We start from the raw sequence: 24,041 nt of genomic DNA, 5'->3' as shown, positions 1-24,041 counted from the left end.
GGAGTGTGAAAATAAAATATTAGGTATGTATAAGCAGATGGCGCAAGTGGCAAAAGAAAACGATACTAGAGTGATTATCAAGGCTCTCGGTTGGCTGGACTCGCACCTTTCTTTGCCGGTGATTTCATCGCTCGTAAAATGGAGGAGCTGGGCTTGGGCCCCGAAAAAGCCGAAATGCAAACTCAAAGTGGCTCGCAGCTGATTACCCAGGCGTATTCGACGACTTTTGCCTTGACTCGGCGGACAAAAGAAGCCTCGATTGTTCCTGAGCAGAAATTAGTTGGAAGGCAGGCAGGCCTACGTGCCATTGTTGTATTTGCGAGACAAGATTTAATCTATCGATCTTAGCGAGAAATCCGTTGGTCCTGGCATGCATCAATAAAAACCAAAGGGCATTAACGGCTTTAGACCTGTGATTTATTAAACGCTTAACTGTTAACTTGGCCGAATCACCCTTTGGGTCGCATATTGTAGGACTTGGCCTTTCGCATTGTAAATAACGGCGCTCATAGGGAAGAACACGAAAACCGAGTGAGATTATCTCTTCTCTTATATTGCTTATATTATAGTCATTTGCTCATTCAATCTTTAATTGGTACATTTTTCGCTCTTTACCCAATTTAATCACCATTCACACCATTTGCTTTACGAGTTTTTGCCAATTCATTTGCCGCTCTTCCATTAACCATTTTACTGTTACTCTCCTTGGTACCCCTACTTTCGAGCAGCTTTCATGCGAGCAATTTATACTACTTACTGCAATACAGCTCCACCGAAATTATTAATGACATAATGTGCATTACGAAAGCTCTCTCTGTAACTTTTAACCGAATCCCCAATGCTGGATGAGAACAATATCCCCTGTACCACCACCGCAACAATCTCGTTACGCGCGATTATAAAGTTTATATCAGCCTCGGTCCAATAATCATTTTTATCAATCGTTATACTCGACAACAACGAACGTTGTTACGTTAATAAAAACGGAAGCGTCGATAAGATGAGAATCAGCTGGAAATATACATATAAAGAAAGAAACCATATGTGCATATACTGCAATCATTAGGAACAGGATATTGAAAGTAAATTAGGATGGTGAAAAATATTCTGGGAAGGTCGTGAAAGTTCAATGAGAGAAGTCTGAACAGGAAATCGCGATGGAGTCATGGTGAAAAATTTATAAATAAAGAAAATATAAACTCGAGAGCAAAAACGAACCAAGTAGCAATGAAAATTATAAGCATTCGATGCGAAATGAGTGTAAGAAAATGTGTATATGAAAGCGAGTGCTCGGTAGGGTTAGGTATATATAAGAGAGTCTAGAATGATGAAAATTCAACGCACGAAGTCTGAAGAGGAAGTTGGTGGGTTCGTGATGGGCTAAAAGTGCTGGGTAGTGGTATTGGAGAGTGGGGCCCCAGGAGAATCTAACTACGCTCCTGCGTGGCGTCTCCCTATATCGTGGCGCCCCCACTATTCGACACAATTCTCCTCTTCCCCCTCTCGTCCTGCTTCCCCCCCCCCCTCCCCCATGGAACATCAGCGAGCGGAGCGAACCGCATTTCGTTTCGTCTGTTTTCGTCTCAGTCCGTCGCGCGCCGTCGTCGGCTGCGGTTGTTTCTGTTACGCGTGTGAGCGGACTGTTTCACACGTGTGTGTGAGTGGTGCGTGCGCGTGTGCATGCGTGTCTATACCTCCTACGGTGTGCGGAACTTTGTTGTTGTTGTACGTGTGCAGTCCCTGCCATCGCATTTTCTGCGCGTTCCTCTCCCCCCCTCTCTCTCTCTTCTACCAAAAGGAATATCAGAGGAAACCAAAAACGAGAGAGAGGGAGAGGGATAGATAGATATATGTGTATAAATATATACAGGGAGCGAGAGAGAGAGAAAAGACTGAAGCATGACGGCAACGCAGGAGTGTTATCCCATACGGTAGGAAAATCAGGCTTTTTACTCACCAATGCGCGATAACCTCAAAGTTCGAGAAACGATCACCTTTGTCGCGTATTTTAACCTAATTTACGAAACGGAATACTTTTCCTCCCAGACTGCAACCTTCCAGTACGATACTTTCCCAGCTAATTTGCGATTCATTCTTGCGCACAGAAACTTCATAGTTATATATACTTTTACTGATACAAAGAAGTAAAAAAATCACTTTTTCTCCTTCAAAGTAATATTCTTATTTTACTACGCTGATCACATGTACCGTACATTCTATTAAACGTTTATAGAATTCGTTTTTCTTTCTCATCTTTATAGTTTTGTTTTTGTCTAATCCAGTGTTTTGGCTATATAGAAGAGAGAGAAATGCCATTCTTGTTGAAAGAATCGGGAGGATTGAAACAATATCAATAGTGTTTCTCAACAATGACCGTGTATGTGTGTGTGTGTGTGTTTGGTGAGTTGGGTGTTACTCTCTTAGTTTTTCGTAAACAGAAAATAAGTTCCAACGACTAGAACCACGTTTAGGAGTATGTAGCAACGAGCTATAATTCCGCGAATCATTGTAGAATATAGCTACCACTGCACTTGGGTTTCATTAAAATCGATAATCCTTACGGTGCGTTTCCCTATGAATTTCTGTGTCGCCTTATCTCGTCAGAGAGGCAAAAATAAGACTCGCGGTGCAAAAAGGAGGAACGGGAGAGGAGGCCATGAGAAATGAAAGCTTATCACTGACGAGTCAACTCGCGACGCGAGAGGCCTCTGTAAGGCCTCGCGGATCTCCCGTGCAGCTTTATATTCGTCAAACGATTTTCTTCATCGACGTACACTCGCGAATCATTTATATTCAAATAATGTAACCGTTACAGAACTTTTCGGTACACTAAGCGATTTTCATGAAATTACGTACAACGACAGCCGCGAGAAAGAAGCTTCGTAACCCACGGCTGTCATAGCGATTTAATATTTTATTTTTTCAGTGTTTTTGCGATTATTAAAAACCTTTGTATTAATCAATGCAATAATAACAGTGGCACACTTACACATGCAGCTTGTAAAGCCGACGGAACAATCTACGCTAAATAAATAATAATAACAACTGGTAGACAGGAATTCGCGAGAAAGCTTCTCGCGATTGGAAAAGAGTTTACGTAAATTAATAAATCTTAATTGGTAAGAATAGGCTGGGGGTGGGAGTTGGGTTACTCGTGGACTAGTTTAACGCGGTTTTCGTTATGGTAGGCCGAGTTTCCTTTGCTGCGAAGGTGCTTTTGCAACTCGTATTAGCGTCGATCGTTTCGAAAGCATCTGGCGAGATTAAAGACTATCGATGCCGCGAGGCCCGCTCACCCTTTAGACTCCAATAGCCGGGCCTTGACAGACACAGCCAGTTGTAAACAAACGTATATCACCTGCTCGAGCGCTCACTCGCCGCTCTCCTTCGACTTTGCCTTCGTTCTTTTCAACTTTATTCTTACCTGAAAAGCCTGAAAACTCTCCCATCCTCCCAGACTTTGTCCTAAGACAACTTTTTAACCATGTGGCGGGGGGGGGGGGGGGGAGGAGGAGGTGAGATAAAGCGCCTTAAAAGAGGAGAAGGATGGTGATAGTTATTAAGAGATGTCACCGCTCTCAAGCGTACGCATTGAACAGAGAAAGTACGCGGTGTTACATCATTCTATCCTTCTGCTTGAGGAGCGTCTCTATATAATCACCCTTGGCTCAGTCTATGTATACCGCGTGGCTACGAGTTTACCTCGCTCTCCACCGCCTTCTTATACAGTAAATCCGTGTATATGTGTGTCCCATGCGATCTCTTGAGGAGAGAAGGGGGGGGGGGAGGCTCTACTTCTTTCCTCTTCACCCCACCTTTTTTCTCTTCCACTTGGCACCTCCTCCCACGCGCTTTTCTCGTCCAGATTTTCACACTCTTCTCTCAATCCCCAAAAAACGTCCACGCGCATTTTTCCCAACCTAACCTCATTCTCTATATATTCGAATCCACAGCGTCACGAGCGAATAAACAATTTAACGCCTATCTTGAAATTTATTTATTATTTATCCTGTTTCTTTTTTTGTTCGAGATAATCGTTTTATCACTTTTTATCCAATAAGACGAGAATTCGTGAAATGAACAAGAGCGGGGGCAATCACTCCTCCATATATTTATCTCTTCCACTTGGCGCCTCACCCGAAGTATTTTTTTTCGTCCGGATTTTCACACACGCCCGTTTCTCAATACTCGAAACGTTAACGCAAATATTTCCAAACCTAACCTCATCCTGTGATTATCAGAATTGAGCTTTTTGCAGCAAACACTGAATCACGTTTCCACGTAAATTTGGGGTTTTGGTTCGTGTGTGTATCATCTACCTATACACTTCTCTTTTCTGCAAAATAATACCTCAATTTTGCCAACAATGACCTCTGCTCTCCTTATATACTGCAATTATTCTATTGGATCCTTGTATATCTATACAATGGTATTGAATGGAAAATTTGTAACTGCATTAGTATACGAAAAATGTCTCTAAAAAATTACTAAATTTACCAGTAGGTAGCACACTGATAATATGCATATGCACCACTACACATTCTTGCGTCAATGTTACAGTATAGGTATGCACGTAGCCTCAATAGATTGACGCGCGAATAAACAATTAAATGTCTATCTTGAAATTTATCTATAATTTATCGCATTTTTGATACATTATAACTGCGCGCTTTTCGAGGATGGTTTTCACGCGAATTCGATAAAAGAACGTTGGAGGATAAAGAGCAAAGGTGGATGCTAGCTGTGGTAGTTTGGCGAAAATACGAAGATAAATCGAGCGATATCTCGTTGAATGTACAGCGTTCTCCGTTTCTTAAAGAGTTTTAGTCGTTTTTATCCAGAGAAGGGAGGGGGGGGGGGGGTTCTTTTCTTGGCCCCGGTATATATTTAATTCTTCCCTTTCAATACGATTATAAATAAATAAAAGGGAACCAGATTGATCGTGCGCTTGACCCAAAAACCTACCAATCAACGTACACCTTACCAAAATACCATATTAACCAGGTCGTTAACTTAATATAGGGAAAGTAGTGTGACGTAGAGTGAGAGGGACGTGCAAAGGGTATATACAGGGCGCCGCGTTAGTTTTTACCAAAGTGAAAATTTCACGTAGAGGCTGTGATTTTAAGAAAAAAATTTCTATGCAATTTTTTCGTATTTGTTCCTGTTAAAAAGTTATTAACGATTAAATATTCGTACTTAACATTATCCTGTTATTCTCTGAATTACCCAAATGATATTTTACTAACGATAGAAGGTAACCAAATATATTTTTCTATTATCGAGAAGAAGTTTTCTGGTAATGAATTTTGAATCCTTAATTACTTTTTAACGAGGGGTTAGGTAAATAGATGATATTATGATTTTATTCTTAAAACCATCAAATCTATTGAAATTTATAGATTTAGAATGAGTTAAGCTAACGCCCTGTATATAGAGATTGTGTAAATCAACACTACGCTAATAAAGCAGCAACGTATATCTATCTCCATACGTATATGTGTTAATCACATTTGGCATTAAAAATATTGACTGTGTACATTGCTTTGCCAAACCCACATCTATATGCAATTTCAAATCGAAATGTCTCGTAAACGACTGGATTAAATGAAAAAAATGATAAGAGAGTCTTCGAAAGCTCTTGAGATAAGCTACAAGAATATGCAATAAAAAATTGGGAGCTCCATTTATAATCACGAAGTTGACCTTGACCAGACCTTCCAAGGGCACGCTAAGGTAAATTGATCATATCTTCTAATAAACATTTTAACTGCTATTCTTTTCTCTGAAAAATTTTCCAAAAAATCAATTTTTTCCAAGATTTTTAACCTGTTCTAAGACTTTAGTGTCATTACGTGGATAACGATGATAGACTTTTTATACACTTTCACACTTTTTCACACCTTATTCCTAGCCTTTGTTCATATATCACTGTGTACGACGCGTATACAGCAAAGTGTAAAAAATGTATGTAAAATTACAAGCATAATATTAGCAAACCTTACAGAATAAACAATTACATTGATATGATTTCCGTAATTTGAGGAAAATGTAACGATAATGTAATTGGCAGGATAAAATGACCTAAGAATTTGATGTGAGTTTTCACTAATCCTATAATAATAAATCTATATATACAAAATTCTCAATTGATTCATTATATTTACGTTTAATTAAAAAAGTTGCTTCGCTCCAAAAATGTACCTATTGAGAAATAATGTAAAGACCAAAAGATTCGATGCAATTTGACATAAAAGTTGTCTCAGTGTTTGTATTACAATTTTTATCATTTCCCTATCATCTTCTGTCTGAAAACAAATTGTTTCAACCACGAAAGTCTTTTGTTTTCCGAGCAATAAGTCAACTGGAATTTCAGCAGGCTATTTTCTTGAGCAAAATTTTATAAATAGAGTCACGAAGCTTTTTTTACAGAGCGGCGTCGGTATGCGAGGTTACTCGTGAATGCGCTGTTTGCTTTTTAACTTTTGTTTATGGAAGAAGAAGAACGGCTGCGCGGAGAAGAAGGGATTCTCGTTGGTTTTCGAGGAAATCTCGCGAGGGAGGAGAAGCAAATTCAAAGTGGAGTTAACCAGCTGGGCCAGCAGTGGTAAATCTCTCGTCTCTTATGATTACTCCCTGCGCTTCCTCCTCTCCCTTCGTGCTTTGGGTCTGCTTGTACATACCCCTCCCTCCTTCCCCTTACCTCTTCCTTCTTTTGTCGGAGGAGAGGACGCAGGGACCACGACGATTCATGCTCTGTGCCCATCCGGCCATTGCAGGACATGGAGAAACGCGATATCAAGTCCATGTAGATAAACATGTTCCTCTTTGCTCCTTTCTATGTTATACTACGGGGTGTCCTATTTCAAATGGTATCTATATAGTCGCGTACCTTTTAAGAGAGGTCACCTAGGAAAAAATGTTTCAAACAATACTTTTATGACCCGGAGCGAGATGTAAAAAGCCATTCATGATTTGACCTTGAAAAATTATTCAAAAGTCGCTTTATTTCCAAGTACCGTGCTTCACTCTTTATAATTTTATTTTTCTCGCTCATTTCGAAATATTAGCAAAATTATATAATAATTTATATATTTTGGTCAAGAGGCGTTTGTCGTACATTTTGCTTTGAAATTGTTCAAAGTGTGAATTTTTGGTGAAGATGTTGTGCGCGATCATTCTATGACACGCACATACACACTGGTAGTCGCTAATTTATATTTAATGTCCAGTCCAAATATCTTGTAAACACTTGTGATTTAATTCTACGGTATAACAAGTTTTTGAAACATTTACGCAGACAAAGTACAAGAGCATGCAGTAAAAAATAGGGGACGTCATTTTCAAAAATAAAAGCGACCTTCGAATGATCTTTCAAGGTCAAAATAATAGTCTCATCTTGTGTCTACCTAAATACCATAAAAATGTTGTGCGAAACATTTTTTATTGGTTACTAGTCTTAAAAGCGTATTGGAGCTTATTATTTGACAAAAGGAGCACCTTTTATATAAATGTATATCCCTCCTCCCTCTCCTCCCTCTCTCGCTCTCTTTATATACCTCACCAACGCTCACCAGAAAATATTTGGTAAATCTTCAGATCCTTGGGAATGTTGAATTTGTTCAGCCACTAACGCTCCATTCTTAGTAAACGTTCATCGAGCAGTTTTATTTTGATGATTTAGAGAATTTGGAAGATGATGGACGCGTGTTTTCGGGGAGATTTTTTTGAGGGGACGAAATATAGTATTGGTCCTGTATGGAAGACAGGTGTTTGTGCCCGAAAGCAACCAGATTCACCTGGGATCAAGAGGAAGCGGTCGGGCCATCAAGAAAACGGTACATTTCAATGTGTCCTTCGTCGAGAGGGTCCAAGACCGTAAAACGAGATGCCCCTCCCCTTCCCTCTGCTCCATTTACAACTTCAACTTTTTTCTCACACTTGATCGGAACTTTAGCTGCGATCAACACTCAAACCCATTTTTTTTTAATCAATCACTAACCTTTCACTCCCACTTACCATTTCTATCTGCTCTCTCTCTCTTTAATATACACATCAAATACGTAACATCCATTATTTTCAGCAGTGTGAAGTTAACACCCCAAATTTAAAAAATGGAAAAAACCAAAGAGTTCTAGTAGCATCCGAAAAAGTTCTGCAGATTGAACTCGAAAAACTATAGAAAGATGATTTGGGGTGTCAACTTCACTTTCTCTAATATTCAAACGCTTATATCCTTTACACTAAAAGTCCTATCGATAACAAATAATAGACTTACTTATAGAACTCTTTAGGGTGCCATGGGAACTCTAGTTAAAAATCGAAAATTCAAAAAGAAATTTTTTTGGTATTTTGCTAATATCGTTTAATTCGTGTTTTTTCGATGAAGAAAAATGGTAACTCGTGACATGCCCTTGGACTGTAAACGATACTCCCTCCTCATTCATTTACAACTTCAACTTCAAACACTTTATCCAGACTTTACTGAATCTTAACTTTTGAATCTATATACTTTTCTTTCCGAATAAATCACACACACACACACGGACAATGTCTCGAGTAAGTAACCATTATTATCTTGAAAATTTTTGTTTATATTTTTTATTTCATCATAATCCTGGTTTGACTATAACGAGTTTGTTATTATTATTTAACAGCGACACTTTCAATGTTGTAGTAACAGTATCTTGGGTCTTCGTACGAAAGGATAGAGGAGCGTAATTCTAAGGGGAACAATCCATTTATACGCAGGATTTTTGTTCTCTGCTATTTCTTCCCGATGATTTTTGAATGATTTTTCATATTAATTAAATTTTTCGTTTTCATTAAAATCGCTCGATACGGAGGCGATACGCAGCTGCACACAAGTCCTTGGAGGAAGATGATTCAGAGGCGTAAAACACAGCGGTGGGCCCCCACCACTTGTCACAGACAGACATCGCTGCTGCGACTTTCCGACTTAACCTTTTTCGTGCTCGACCCATCTTTCAGTCCCCCACTTCGCCTGCCCTCCCCACCGTTTTACTCCCCCCTCCCCTAATTTTCATCTCCCCACTTCCTGTACAAAAGCTTTGTACCACCACGAAAAGCACAAGGAACAAACCAACACTCGTGGCAATTCTGTATATTCCTATTCGCATTTATTCAAATTTCTGTAAAAAAAAAAAATCGTACGATTCTCTGATTGACAGCCGGGGTCAATGAACTTTTTCGTCCGGTCGTTCCTTATTGCTCGGGCCTTTCTTCGAAGATGAGGCGTTTCCTTAGTTTTGGTTATTCAGGTGTTTGCGCAATTTTTCTCGGTTCTCTCGTTCCATTTACCTTTGGTATATGCCATTGATGTTACGCAGTCGCATTTGGCGTTGGTGGTTGGTCTCCGGCTGGAGGCACCCATGATTCACACTATATACCTAAGGACTCGCCATTCTCTGCAATATCGCCTTCTCGGTACTCGCTTGAAAGCCTCCAGAATAGTCATTCAATGATGAATCAACCTCTCGAGACCCCCGAGACTCGCATTTTTGTCAAATCCTCTATTCCAGCCCCCCTCCACCCCTCCATCCTACTACTAAGAAAAATGACCGCCATACTCTTTTCCCTTTCGATCAAACTGTGGCTCGAAAATATTTCAATAAATTCTTCGAGAGAGTTCATTAACGTTTTTCATGCATTTTTGATGGGCCATATAGCTTCGAATGCTGAAAGCCACTTTTTCCTCCGTTAAAGGATAGTTAACTCTTTAATGAAACGAATAAACCAGCCAAGACTTTAAATTCTGCTGGGTTAAAGTGCGTTTTTAAAAATTGCGCAGCTCGATATGTACGATGCTTTTAAGGCTAGGCAATTTTTTATTCTTCTACATTTTCCTTTAATCGTTCGTTAACGTGTTTTAAATCACTTGATAGCTTTGTAATGTTTCTTTGTCATGGGACTTTCGAACGTGAGTTTGTGTATTTTAAAAGAGAGCGCGAGAGTGGTAGAATGTAACAAGGGGAAGAAAATTGAATTTATTACATTTTTCAAATGATTGCGTTTTAGTTATCCATCAAATTTTTAATTTTATACAGGATCAATGTTTTTGGATTTGAATGACAAATTAATACAAAAATAGCAATACAGTTACAAGGTTTCTGCCACTTATTACAACAATCGTACAATACCGTCTTATGTTTGAATAGCGTTGCTAGTAAACAACACGAATCACAACATGTGAAACACTTGAGAAAAATAAACGATCCTCTGTGGACATTTATCGTGGAATTCTAAATAAACACGAGCCTCTTTGGTTGTTTACTTCTGGCGTTGCGTACGATTTCGTGTTACAATCTGCTAAAATGTAGTATTCCTCAAGAGGCGTAGATTATATTTTACGTTCTTCATATTGATGAGAGAGAGAGAGAGAGAGTCATCCAACTCTACCTTCGCTTTAATTTCTTAAAAAATTCCTTGTCATACACGAAAATTTTAGTGATCTGTGCTGTAAAAATGAGTTCAAGTTTTTACACCATTAGGTAGATTATAAATGTTGAATTCAGTGTAAATATATTTTTTTTAAGTAAACTGCGCTATATGTAAGCTTAGAAAAATAGTTCTCAAGGACTTTTTGTTTCAGTTTTATTTACTTACGATCAAATGGATTTTGCGTGTTGAATTCAATATAAGAAAAAATTGTGCTGAGAGAAGTATTGTTGCTTCTTATTGTTAAGAAATCACTTAGTTTTAGAAGAAAATTTCTAATCTAGATTCGGTGCGTAAATAGATTTTAATTGGAAAAATTCTGAGGACCGATTGGTTGGCTAATTTCACTCCTAGACAACTGAGTTGGTTGGTTGACTGGCTCGTATCAAAGCCTAATTTAATCTCAAACGATCAACATTCGACCGTCAAGAGACTGGGAAATTATTAATTTTTTATTCTTCCCATTCAACGCGTCGTTCCGGCCTATTTGCAATTTTTTAAGAATAAATTAGGCAAAACAAAACTTTGCCATTTATACCGGAATGTTTTTTTTTATGAATTTTCATGAATATTTACAAAGTTTTAGGGGAGGGGAGCTTTTATAGAGGATTTTTATTTTGTTTTTAGTTTTTTCGTACCTGGTCTGGATTGTTGTTGGCTCGAGGGGAACTCGGTAAGGGTTAGCCACAATATCCGTTATTATTCAGACGAGAGGGAACCTGGCAGTGGCCCTCTGTAATTCGCTGCTGCGGCGACATACGGGCATAACGACGGTTTCTCCGGCCTCCCTTTCCTCCCACCGCCCCACTGCCCATTTTACTCATCTATATATGTCTGCCCCCAGGACATCTCGAACGTTTCGATATATCGACACTGGTGCTGCTCCGCCATCTTCTCGATCATCCCCAACACCAGTTTTCTTCAAAATTAATTTTTCATTAATTTTGTTCCTGAACCAATTTTATGGTTGGAGATTACATTTTTCTAGGTTAAATTTATTGCAAAAGTACTTTTCTCGTTGGAATATTCTGTAATATAGAGAATACGTTGCTTAAAGCGTCTTGGAAAATGAATGTAGGAAAATGTAACTGTTTAAAAAATATCTTTTTGCAAAAGAACGTTTTTAAATTATTTCTTATTTACATAAAGACAGGTTGTATGAAGAAAAAAATTGTATCTCGTGTACTTACAGAGGTTAAAGTTTTCTTACATCCGTGCTCCGGGGCATTTTATGTGACGCACCCTGTATATGTACGTTGCCTATTAGGGCCGAAGTAGCGCTGACTCAGAATTGCAACACGCGCGCGACTCTGCTAGTCCTGTTAGACCAGACATTCTAGTTCCACGAAGATAACTGGGCTGCAACCAGTCTAGACCGTGGTCGGAAAACTTTATTTTAAAATTACGCGGAAATAAAATTATTTTTCAAATTTACGATCAATTTAAATAAAAATTTAAATTTTATAAGAATATTTAATAAATTAGTTTCTTGCTAATGATAGTCTTGATGGCAAGAAACTAAGAAAGTTGACTCGTTCACTGCGGAAGTTATTTTCGATTACGTTTCGATTATACGTTGCACTTTATTAACGAAATTTGAATACTACTGTACTATAGCAGGACGGAGAGAAACCGATTAAACTTCTGATGATTATACTATGTGAATTTGGAGGGGGAAAAGGTAAATTTGTCGAATGACGATGTTGAACGGGTTAAACGGCCGATAGTGGAAAAGAAATGTATAAGCCTCAAGACGCACAACGTCTGGATGCGATAATAAATATGTTCAGTGCTGAAGCATCGCTGTGTGCTGCACGGTGATTTTCAGAAGTGCTGTGATGCGCAGTTCGCGAAACGCACTAAGATGGCAGTGCAATTTGCATGTGACAGCGCCAGTGGCGCTACCCTGCGGCTGGGTTAGCAACTCGCTATCTTTGCTCGCGCGCGCCTACTGACAATCCTAACCTATAAGAACGCTACAAGTTGTATCGAGATCACCGATCGAAGCTGGCTTCTCTTTCTAAAAACTACAATTTCGATAAGCATCTAATTTTTAAACATATATAACTCTTTAATAATCCTAATGACGGAGAGTAAATGAAAGGAAGATTATGCAATATAAGAGAAATGTGATACAGATTAGAAGAGAAAAGTGTTTGTGGTTGAAAGTAGCAGGTAAAAAAAATGTGTGGCGTTTTCTGCGTGCGAATACTATAGAAATATGCGAATAATGGGTCGATCATGACGCGATGGTCTGACAATGAAATTTCTATCGCAGGGGGGCTCGTTGGTCGGTCAGGGAAGTTGACTGGCTGAGTGCAAGAATGCCTTAAAATATTCAGGGTCCGCTCAGCAGACACAAGGGCCTGTACGCTACGCCTATGAGAATGCATTTTCTTCTGCTTGGATCGTCGAGAAAGAGCTCGGCGTATAACTAGCTTTCGGGGAACGCATCCTCGTGCTTTTATATTCAAGCAGTTTCGACAAAAAGAAGAAGGAGAGGAGGCTGAAGGAAGAGGTAGGAGAGAAGCGGAAAAAATACCTGAAAAACTTGGCCTCCCTCAAACGCGCGCGCGTATAGTCCATCCAGCTACCATATAATAAAAAGTCTTCTTTTCTCCGGAACGAAAATTTACCCAAATTTCCAGGAAATTCTTACAATATGTGCTTACACGCGAGTTTTTGCTAGCTTCTTCTCGTTCTTAGAAGTCATTGAATACAACTGGTTTTTGGAGTCGAGAGTATCCAGTGTTTATTTCTGGCCATGGAAAAATGCAACTTCCAGTTCCGTTCTCTCTTTGTCTTTCTCTTTTTCTCTCTTATTCTTTCGTCTCTCTTTTTCTCCTTCGGTTTCTACGCACTTACAGTTTCCCCTGCCCCGTTACTCGCTATCCCGATATCTCGCTCCATATCAGTATGATATATATTTAGTATATAGTATATACTATATACGTGAGCTTGTGTACAACACGACACACCGGTTCATGCGTATGCGTTTTAGCTATATAGATATGCTGTGTATGCATTGACGCAGGCGCGTTTACAGATCGTTGTCCTTGTCACTCTCCTCCCTTTATGCGTCATTGTAACCACGTTTCTTTCTTTGTAGTATACTTGTTCTTTTTTAACACGTTTCTCCAAACTATCATTATCATTACTATGCAAAACCAAAATTAATATATTTGCTTTAAAGCCAAGAATAAGAAAATCTGAATATAGATCCCTCGATTTTATTCTGGATATTTTAAAAGATGAAAAATTTACCACAAATTGTATCATCAAGTGGCTCTTCTCTTTTTCTTTAATTTTAATATTTAAAAGTTTGTATTGAACAAGGAACATTAGCCAATGTAAAAAAATTGATACGTTTTTTGAAAGAAAATGTTGAGCAGATCATTGACCTATGTTGTGTACCGAGTTTGAAATTAGAGTTCGCGCTACTGGGAAAATATGGCCGATAGAAAGTAGAGGGAATTTTAAGAAAAATATTGTTCTTTTTGGTCAAATTTTTATATCCAGTCCTTTATTAAAAAATTGTTATAAGTATTACAAATTTGTTAATTCGAGACATTTCGTTAGTCAACACAATTTAAGCTAATAAAAAGACTGAAATTATAAAAATATCGATGTCTATGAAATTTCTTAAAATAATTGCTAAAATAAAAAATTGCATAAAAATTGTTATCCTGAAATCGATCCCTTCCACTTATACAGGAAGTCCGGTCAAGGTGTGCCAAAATGAAGAATCAGAAAAGAGGAGGGGATTTTTCGTTTTCTTTGATGTACACATTTTTTTATTTATTTTGTATATCATAAATCAATATATGCATTTATGCAACAATAAATTAAGTTATATTCTTTAATGTAACATTCACAAGGAAAATGTTATTTAATACATTTACAACAAGAAAATAATTACAATTAGATTATTTTTTTACTGTTAAATTATAATAGCCCTTTATAAAAAATTATCAATTATTATGGATTTCCATTATTCATTGGTTCGTGTATGCAATACCTGACCAATAAGGCAGAATTCCTGCTTCATTGGACCAATAAAAAGCCTCATATTATAATGTATTAATACCTAATAAATTTGCTAATAAAGAGTAAAACTAACAATTCTGTAAAACTTGTTTGTTCGTTTTTTTTTTTTTTTCAAGAAATCCCTCTATGTTCATGATTTTAAAACAATTAAACCTCAAACTATGTAAATTTTATACGACGAAATAACACACCATGTGAAATAATTTCTCTCTCTCTCTTTCTTTCGTTGTGTCTTGCACCATCGCTTTCAAAACTGCAAGTAGTGTTTGAACCGTCTTTGTCCATTTGCTTTGATCTTCCACCATAGCACCCGTCTTCCTCGTATCCGAACGCTGATAATCTCTTCCTTTTTTTTCTTCGATTATCTGATTCTTGCACGCTTTATCAGAAACTCCAAACATCCTTCTTCCTCTCTCGACATTGATTGTTAAGAAAAATAATAAAACCTCCAGGTCGGAATTACTTCCTACACAGGATGTTTCCTTGCGAAATTGAAGAGCTTTTTTTTTCATTTACAATATTCTTCCATTCTCGTCACGTACCTAACAGAGGTTTATGAATTTTTGCTAAAAACTAGCAGGAATAAGAAAGATATAGTATAGAAGGTCAAGATTGGTCCTTACACTCGAGAATCTTCAACGGAAGCACGTCCTCTAACAGTGTTGGCACATCGTGGGGGGGATTTTCATAACCTTACCTCTAGTTGCAGACGTATGCCAGTATACGAGCCAAGGCTCTCGGTGGGAGGTCTAAAATCCCGCGATAAGACAATCCTGCAGTCTTTCGCTTCTACCACTCAAAGATTTATCACAGAAAACCCATTTTCTTCCTTCGCTGCCGCAATTTTTCTATTCTACGACGGAAATTAGAGCTTTGTCTCTTTTCCTTTTTTTATTTTACATCCTTCTGCCAATTCTCGTCACGTATCTATAACAGCTGCGAGGTTTATGAATTTCTGCTGAAAATGTGCCTGGAGATTTTGCAGAATTTCGTCTCGATGCGCTCGAAGATAGGTATAAGGACGAAGGTGGTATATAGAGGGTCGGGTTGGGTCGGGTCGGGTCGGGTCGGGATTGGTCCTTGTCGCACTTGAGAATCGAGTTGGTAGCTCGTCCCTGTCGCGAATCTCCCTCGGTACTTCTCTCTCCTGGGTGCCAGGCAGTTTCGTGATACGAGCCGGCCTGGATCGATAGGGAGAGAGCCAGCGAATCCTTCTCGGCCGGCTGATTACTCGAGAATCCTACCAGGAGCGCCGCAACGACCAAACGGAGCCGCGCTGCATCCTGCCCAATCAGAAATTTCTCTACCACATGTATTTTATTCTTCTTATGCAAGCCTTCGGACGTTCTCCCTTGCACTCTTTATCCACTTTTTCCTTCCTTTCCGAATGCTCCACACGCGTACGAAAACAACAAGAAGAAATTTCTCAGCATTTTCTTTCCTCGCCTCCTGCGCGCGCGTTCTTCTCCCTTTTTTTCCTTTCTTAGTTTTCCGCCCACTTACTCGATACGGTTGTCATTTTTTCTGTAATATCGTGTACCAAGGGATAAAACGAACGAGCGAATATCTCTGCTCTGCAGTGCGAACGCCGAAGACTCGCAAGGACACCAAACAGAGCCATCGCATCGTGCCGAAGGAGAAATTGTTAGGATTTGGTTGTGCAACCCTCGAGATATCCCCTCTTCCTTATTACAGTCTCCCTTCTACGACGTTTTCCTCCTTTTCTCTTCATTGTTGTCGTTTTTCGTTCGACTGCACTTGCACGAGCCGCTAACATCCTGTCCGATCGGTAAAACGAACACCTGCTCTCTTCCGCGTGAATATCGAGACTAGCAGCTGCCCACCCTATCCCCATGCACCTTCGTGCACCTCTCATTCTCACCTACACACCCTCCTAGCTGCTGCACGTCCCTGACGTCGTTCAACCTTTCCTCTAACAACGCTGCTCGCAAATCTCTCTCTCTCTCCTACTCTATTCTATATGAAATGAGCTATATATATAGTATATAGTCCTCTTCCCCTCTCACACACACCCACTTTCCATCCCTTTTAATTATCCACCCTATACATACTGCAAAAGCACTTTGAACTAAGATATCACTTTCTTTCATCAAAACACCCTATCTTGAATTGCTTTCAAATATTGAAAATATAGCGAAAATTAATTAAAATTTTCCGGTAAATTAATAAATAGGTTTTTATGAAACTATAAACCCATATAGTAATTACCGGAATTTAACATATGCATAAATCATGAACCAACGCTAGCCTGTCGAGATTAGTTAGTTTGTAAAGCCACCGCTAGATGGACACAAAGAACTTATTTCTCACAAGTTATTGCAAACATCTTGGTTTTTATTTAAGTAAATCCCGTAAGTAGTAATTTGTTCAATGTATAAGTCCTGAGTACTTTGGAAATTTATCGGTGTTTCTTAGTTTGAGTATCTCAGCATTTAATCAGAGCAAAGTCGCATTTTCGAGTAGTGAATAATTTAAAAAGTTCATTTCATTTAAAGTGGATATTAATACCGTTTAATTATAATTGCTATAAACTGAAGAAAGATGTAGTGAGAAATTATCGTGTTATGTTGTTTAATTCCCAAAAATGTTAAGTAATGGAGGACTAGTTATCGACCTTTGTTAGTGCCATGGTTGGTTCTATGACTGGATCAAGTCTTGGCCAAGTTTGCAACAGTATTAAATCAGGCTTGGTAGCCAGTATTGGCGAACGGGCGTTTTAGCTTGATCATTATTGAGCCGACAGTCAAATCCTACACGGCAAGTTCCTTGCTTCGAGGCTAAAATTCAACGGCCCTCCGCAGAGAGCTTGAAATCCCTCGTGAAATATATGCTCGTTATCGTGTATTGTTATACGGATCTTCGATAATTACGTTTCATTCTTGCCACCCCTACGCCTTACGGTGAAAATGAACCCTAGAATTGACTATTTGTTCCAAATTTTCCATCGACGATCATTCCCTTTTTTAGGGCAAATTATAAAGTTTCTACAACAAGACCAAATTTTTGCATAGGATATTTTCTACCCTTCTTTCTATTTTGATTCAGAGAAGTGTTACGCAATATTTGCATATGTTTAATATTTATCGAGAGAAAAAGCATAAATAGTTTCCTAGCTGCTCGCTTTGGTGCGTTTCAAGTAGCGGATCCTATAAATAAATTAATAAATAAATAAAAAGTAAGCGCACATTGGTTAAACAAAGTCCAGGACGAAATTGGAGCAGGCTCGTTTCAGAACTGTCTCGTTAGGGCTATTAAGCTGACGTGCCATTGAGCGATTTTGATTAGCGTGTGATATTTTCGCAATTTCCACCTTTATCGTGTGCACGATTATCGATCGACGTCGTATTAACCAAATTAATCGATGAACGAAGAAAGAAATTCTTCGTGAAAATTTGCAAGTGATTTGGTCGTAGGCTCGAGTTTATATAGAGACAAAGAGACGAATGATAGTTTGGGATAGCTGATAAAGAGGGAGGGGGAGGGATTACAATAGGAAAAATAGAGAAAAAGCTGAAAAATGTAGGAGAAGAAGTCTATCGGGTTCTCATTCTCATCTGGTGGTCCAGCATTGGGTTTTTGCGTGAGAGAGAGAGAGAGAGAGAGAGAGAGGGGGGGGGGGGGGGACGAGGAGCCTGGCACTAGCAGGGAGGAGTTTAAAGGTAAACGGGTTTCTCCGAGTTCTCTGCCACATCATCGCGAAGTCTTCCCTTCCTCTTCTCTCGTTGCTGGCTTGGAAGGCATGGCTCAGCTCAGCTCGACTCGACTCGACTCGACTCGACTCGGCTGGTCGCTGCTCTTCCTGCGCCCCAAAGCTGCGACTCGCCCATTGCGTTCCTGTCTCGTCTCGCTGGGTAACACGCACCGGAGCAACGGACTTGATATTTCGACCTTATCTGCAGATACTGAGGTCTTGATACATCGTGGGATTTCCGAGCCCTCACTTTCGCTCCCAGACGCTTCTCGGTATGGGGATCGAGGGTCATAGTAGGGGCACATAAATCCCACAATCCATCAACACTACTTTTGCTTCTACTACTCAAAGATTTTTCAGCCAAAGGTCATTCTCCTCATTTTCCTTTGATAATTTTTCATTTCTACAGTGAATATTCACCGTGTTCTTCCATCTCTTCGTATCTCTGTATCGGAATTGAGTGCTTTTTGGAGTTTGGTTTTTCCAAGGGGAAAGGCTTAAGGTAGAGCTCGAAAGGAGATTAAAAGTGTCTATAGGTTTCGATCACGGTTGACCCTCTTAAGCCTTCGACGAATTTTCAGCTACTCGGAATTTAAATTAGGCTTTGCGGTCAATTCCATGTGGAAATTCCATCACATGGTTTGCGGCGAAGATCCTTGCACGATCCTCCCTGCCCAACCGATTCTCGCCCCGAAGCTTCCAATTTTGCCTCGACTCGTCGATCAATTTGTAATTTGGCGGTTTTTCCTCCTCTTTATTGAAACTCGCTGACTCCATTGATCGCGCGAATACACTTATCGGGCGCCGTTGAAACCTGATGCACCGGAGAAACGGGCCTCCGATATTCCGGTTCGCTTCTAATCGTTTCCACGAATTCCAACTGGAAGAAAGCATTCGCGGAATCGGATGAAAAACGCATGGACGCATTGAAAATTGCGATGCGGAACCCTTCTAGGGCGATATTTTTCACGTGATTCGCGAAATATTACACTCGCCTCGCGAGCCATGATAGGCGGATGAATTTCGTACGCGAATTCGCCAACCAAGAAAGAGAGAATTTTCACTCGATTACCAATAATAATAATAATAAAGAGTGGAATTTTCAGAGCTGGCAATTTTTGTGGAATTCGGGCGGTGAAGAAATAATTGTGATTGTCAATTCTGGTGGCAATCGGAGGGCAAATTGGCGGAGAGGAGGTCCTCCAATCACGATCGATCATTATACGCTATGGACTGCTGGAGGATCTTGCATCGTACCGAGTCGATTTGCCGAAATCTTCGGGGAGAATCGAGCCGGTGCGTTGGGGAATTTCGTGAAAATTACTGTGCGGATCGAGGAGGATCATCCATATAGAGCCGGATGAGAAGCTATCCCCCTTAGGGTTATTCACTTTGGGCGGGGAAGGGATGAGGGGGGGGGGGGGTGTGTGCATTGTGCAAGCCAGAGCTAACATTAGCCATCATAACTGACCAAGCAAAACAGATATAGTGTTTTTTTATATTACAGACCTTTTTCTCACTCTGCCAACAATCACTGCAACTCGCCTGATAATATATACCGACTTATCTCGCGCGCAGAGAATCATTGCAAAAATTCCGAGCAAATTAAAGCTGCTAGTGGAATTTTCAATTTAATTCGATCACTCTCCTGCATCTTATTCTTAGACCCCGCGTCATTCGATTTATTTCTATGTTGAAAATCTTACAAATTCATGAAAATATAGTGAAATTCTCGTGGAGCTACTAAGGAGGCTAGAGGATGATTTACTGCCAGGTAAATAGTCGTGGAAGCCAATTTCCTATGAAAAATATCCTTGCGAGTGTTATTTTAGTGATTTGCCCTTTCCAAGGGCAGTCCGTTAAGTTCAGGTATGGCGAGGGCCGTGGAGAATAAAATTAAACAATTATCACATTGTCCTCTTGATTTTATAATACGTATATACCTGGAGCTTTACTGCTCTGCCCAGTGTTAAACTATTTATTGTTCTATTTTTGTATAATTGCTTTATTTCAACAGCTGGAATATATATATATTTCGTCAATTATATACTTTTCGCTATCAAAGTGCATCCTCTGTTTATAGTCGTAAAGGAACTTTCCCTTTCGAGTTCAGCACCCAAAAATGTCCCTTAATTCTTCTCTAACTACGATCGCCAGAATATCTCCCTTTCATTTTGTTATGTCTGATTCTTTTTTTTGCATGCAAATCTTCCCGATTTTTCTGTATAATTCTCTTTTCTTTTATATTCTGGCAATCGCAGTTCTATAACAAATCTCGAAATTTTCATACCACGCTTGTATACACGCGCATACTCGTACACGTGTATTAACAATTTTATTCATGTTTCTCTCTGTCTCTCTCTCTCTTTCCTACTCACTAATGCTTTGCTTGATGCAACACTGCGTTTAATTCCTTATTTCTTACACAAGACAGCAATTTATTTTTATAATGCAGTATTTCTTTTTTTTGTGAAATTTTTTTTTAAACATTGATTTACACTAGCTTACAAATACTTCGTGAAGGGTCTTTCACTCAATTCGCCCCAGAAAATGGTACAAAAATTCATTTATCTTTCTAACTATAAAAATTATTTTCAGAAAAATCCTATCACAAGATTTCATATTTCTTATATTTACAAAGATGAACAAAATTATAGGTCCATATTCTGGGTTGAATGAAACAAAATACCCTGTATATTAAATTTAAGTTAATTCAGCACCGCTTTACCGATTGCTACACTCTATAATGGTTTATATTGTAGAAGACAGCAGTTGGTTTTTTTTTATAAACAATTTTATTTTCTTTGGCAATCTGTCTTTAGCCATTGATGTACAATGCTTTACAAATACTTTATACAAGGTGTACAGATCCACTCATGTCGAATCCACAGATTTAAATGAAAAATTTATAATTTAAAAAATATTATATTAATATGCCTCCTCCAGCTTCTATTTTTTCACGTAATCCTTAACTAAAAAGTTAATAGGACTTAAAAATTCATTGCAACGAAACTTCCTGTTAGTAGTTCCTGGACTGACGAAACGAGCCCTCGTCAATACAGAAGAGATGGCCATCTCAGCTAGTTCTACCGTACCAATAGGAAGTCTCGAGTCAAAGAATTTTTAATCCTTATTTAATAACTTTCTAATTACTGCGAGCTAGCTGGATAGAAAAATTGAGAGAGAAGGTAAAAGAATTTTATTCATAAAATAATTCCCTGCACACTATATATACAATTTTGTTTTGTCCGTTTGACATGAGCCAACCATCGTTTGTATATGAATACAATATATTTAATGTTTAAATCAATCAAATATACAGGATGCTGGAAAAGTCTGAAAACCCTTGAATATCTCGGAATGTAATAAGCATTTTGGAAAAGAAAATCTGTATATGCTGATTGTAAAAAATCTAACAGGCAGTTATACCAGTGTAACCTTGGCAGTAGTGCTGAAGGCCATTTGAGTTTTTGAGTGAAACATCCTATATATTGTTAAATATTCTTGTAGTTGACCTCGAGAGTTGTCCAGAAACCTCTAGTCATTTTTTCATTTCATCCAGTCATTTACGAGATATTTCCATTGGAAACTGCATATGTGGGGTTCGCAGAAATAGTGCACGTGAACTCCACGTGGCTGACCTGTACACGTATACAGTTTTAAATAGAAATACCTTGTAAACGATTATATAAAATAAAAAAATAAGAATAAAGTGTTAGAAAGCTTTCGAGGAAAGTTGGAAGAATTATCAATAAAATATAGAGGGAGCTTTCACTGAAAAGCTCAAAATGACCTTCTTATGTCCTTTAGCGTCCCTCCAAAAATTAAACCAATGGTATCGTAATATGCCCCTCTCTAATCCCACAACTTTTGACTGAAACATTTTTCTCTATTTTTTTGTCTCTTCGAGATAATTGCCTGGGTGATTAAGAGATAACAGGACACCCTGTATATATGATTTATAATACAATATTAAGTGTCCGGTCAATTCGTGCAAAATCGATGAATTCAAGCAACATGAATAATTTCAGGATTAAAATTGGTTAAACTATTGTCTGAATTAGGCATAGACTATAAAACTACTACCAGATAAAAAATGCTTAATTCGGAAACTTTCCAATGAATTTCAGGTGTCGCACTTGGGAATAATAAGAAATTTTAAAGCAATTTTTATCCTCCGGTAAATTTTCAATCGTATAAAATCTAAATAAAAAAATCAAAGTATAGCACGATTGGTTGACCGGACACTCTCTTTGTTCATATAAATATTATTTATATTTATATAAGAATCGTTGGCGGAATAGAACACTGCTTTGCTGGTTAATGGTAGAAATGCTATATATAGTGCTTTTTATTATCGAAGACAGCAGTTGATATTTAAGAAACGTACAATTTTACTTTCCTTGGCAATCTTTCTTTAAACATTGACTGGCTAGAGTGTCTTGCGGTACAATGAGGCTATCTACTTTCGTAGACTTGGCGCGTTCTTTATGTTACGCCACTCGAGATATCTCTAATTGCTTCCCTTCCTACTATTATACCAAGTGAAGTAAGCTTACGTTATTTCACAGTGCTGTAATTTTTCCTTTACTTCCCCCTATCTTTAATCTCGCTCACTTGCCGTGCTGCTTGCTCTGCTACGCAATTATGCTCGGTGCGAATCACAGCCGCTTCGAAAATGGAAAAATCTTGCAAAACAAATCGAGTTGCTCTCGCCAATTTTACAAAGTCCATTTATTTCTCTCGAGCTAATTGGAGCTTTTTCACTCCTCTTTAATATTCACCCCTTTTGCCAATTTTTCCTTATAAAACATTCCAATGTTTATATAGTACTCTTTCTCTCCCACAATTTTCGCAAATTCCATTAATTTCTATTAACCAATTCGAGCTTTCGTACTCTTTAATAATCACTAGTTTCGTCCATTTTTTTTTCTATCTCAAAAATTGCAATATTTATCATTTTCCCTAAAGTTTTGAGGGGAGATTCTTGCAAAAGTGAGAACACCGCAGTGAGTTTAAACCGCATGCCAGGAGGAGCCAAGAAGCACATCCGAGCTATAAGAGGGAGAAATCTCACCACGAGTCCGCGAGTCTTCTTTAATTTTCGCCATTTTTTCATTATTCTTTCGGCTCGTTGAGTCATCGTTACTATCAATTTTCTCGAGAGCACACACAAAACATGCTGGTATCAGATGTGGTTACGTTGTCGAGAAAAACGAGTGATAAAAACGTGGCGAAACAAAAAGTCAGTGGTCCTAGACAAGCTTAAATTAATTAATTGAATCGAACGTATGAGCGGTGATTAAGAGGATAGAAATTTAACCGTTTTGGATTGGAATTTGGTTGGCAAGAGGCTGACATAGCTCGGATGTCCTCGAAGGAAGGGGGAGAGGAATGGGATAAGAGTGGAACAAGATGGACCATGCGTGTTGTTGTCGAAAGGGTGAGTTGCATAGAAGGAGAAATGGAGAAAGATGAGGAAGGTCTTCGGTATAGAGGGGAGGGGGGATGAATGAGCGAGTAAGCTGGAAAGAAAGAGGCTGAGGGACGGACGGCATGGGGTTTAAGCTCGCGGTGAAAAATTTGAAAAATGGTAACACGTTCGAATGTGCCGCCAGGTTGATTTTAGCGTGGGAGAGATAGGAGAGGGAGGAAGAGAGTGGGAGTGGGGTGAGCCAATCGCAGACGGCCAGGAAGCATCAAAAGAAGAAGGACGCGCACGGTTGGATGAGAGGGGAGGAGGAGGAGGAGGAGGAGGAGGAAAAATCGCTGAGGGATCTCGATTGTCCTGCGAGGAGAGGGCCTGGAGGTGAATAGGAGAACC

At 39.0% G+C, this 24,041-nt stretch overlaps 1 protein-coding gene and 1 long non-coding RNA gene across 2 annotated transcripts in view; one reads left to right on the top strand and one right to left on the bottom strand.

Moving 5' to 3' along the window:
- The first annotated feature begins 1,601 nt into the window (after positions 1 to 1,601).
- The window catches only part of mura (murashka), a 42,272-nt gene continuing 19,832 nt past the window's right edge, over positions 1,602 to 24,041 (top strand). Inside the window, exon 1 of the mRNA XM_066726587.1 lies at positions 1,602 to 1,931. Coding sequence (XP_066582684.1) covers positions 1,900 to 1,931 — 32 coding nt within the window. The 5' untranslated portion in view covers positions 1,602 to 1,899. The remainder of the gene's footprint in view (positions 1,932 to 24,041) is intronic.
- On the bottom strand, positions 10,058 to 12,262 carry LOC136772667 (uncharacterized). The gene is made up of 3 exons (XR_010822505.1): positions 11,649 to 12,262; positions 11,097 to 11,486; positions 10,058 to 10,477 (listed from the first exon to the last, which is right to left on the bottom strand). It is a non-coding gene; the product is annotated as an uncharacterized lncRNA (long non-coding RNA).

The sequence above is a fragment of the Prorops nasuta genome, unplaced genomic scaffold, assembly GCF_024137725.1.
Source record: "Prorops nasuta isolate Cenicafe-Biocafe unplaced genomic scaffold, Cenicafe_Pnas_1.2 PNAS00004, whole genome shotgun sequence".
NCBI lineage: Eukaryota > Metazoa > Arthropoda > Insecta > Hymenoptera > Bethylidae > Prorops > Prorops nasuta.
The sequence above is the reverse complement of the archived record's forward strand: the minus strand, read 5'-3'. Positions and strand labels throughout refer to the sequence as shown.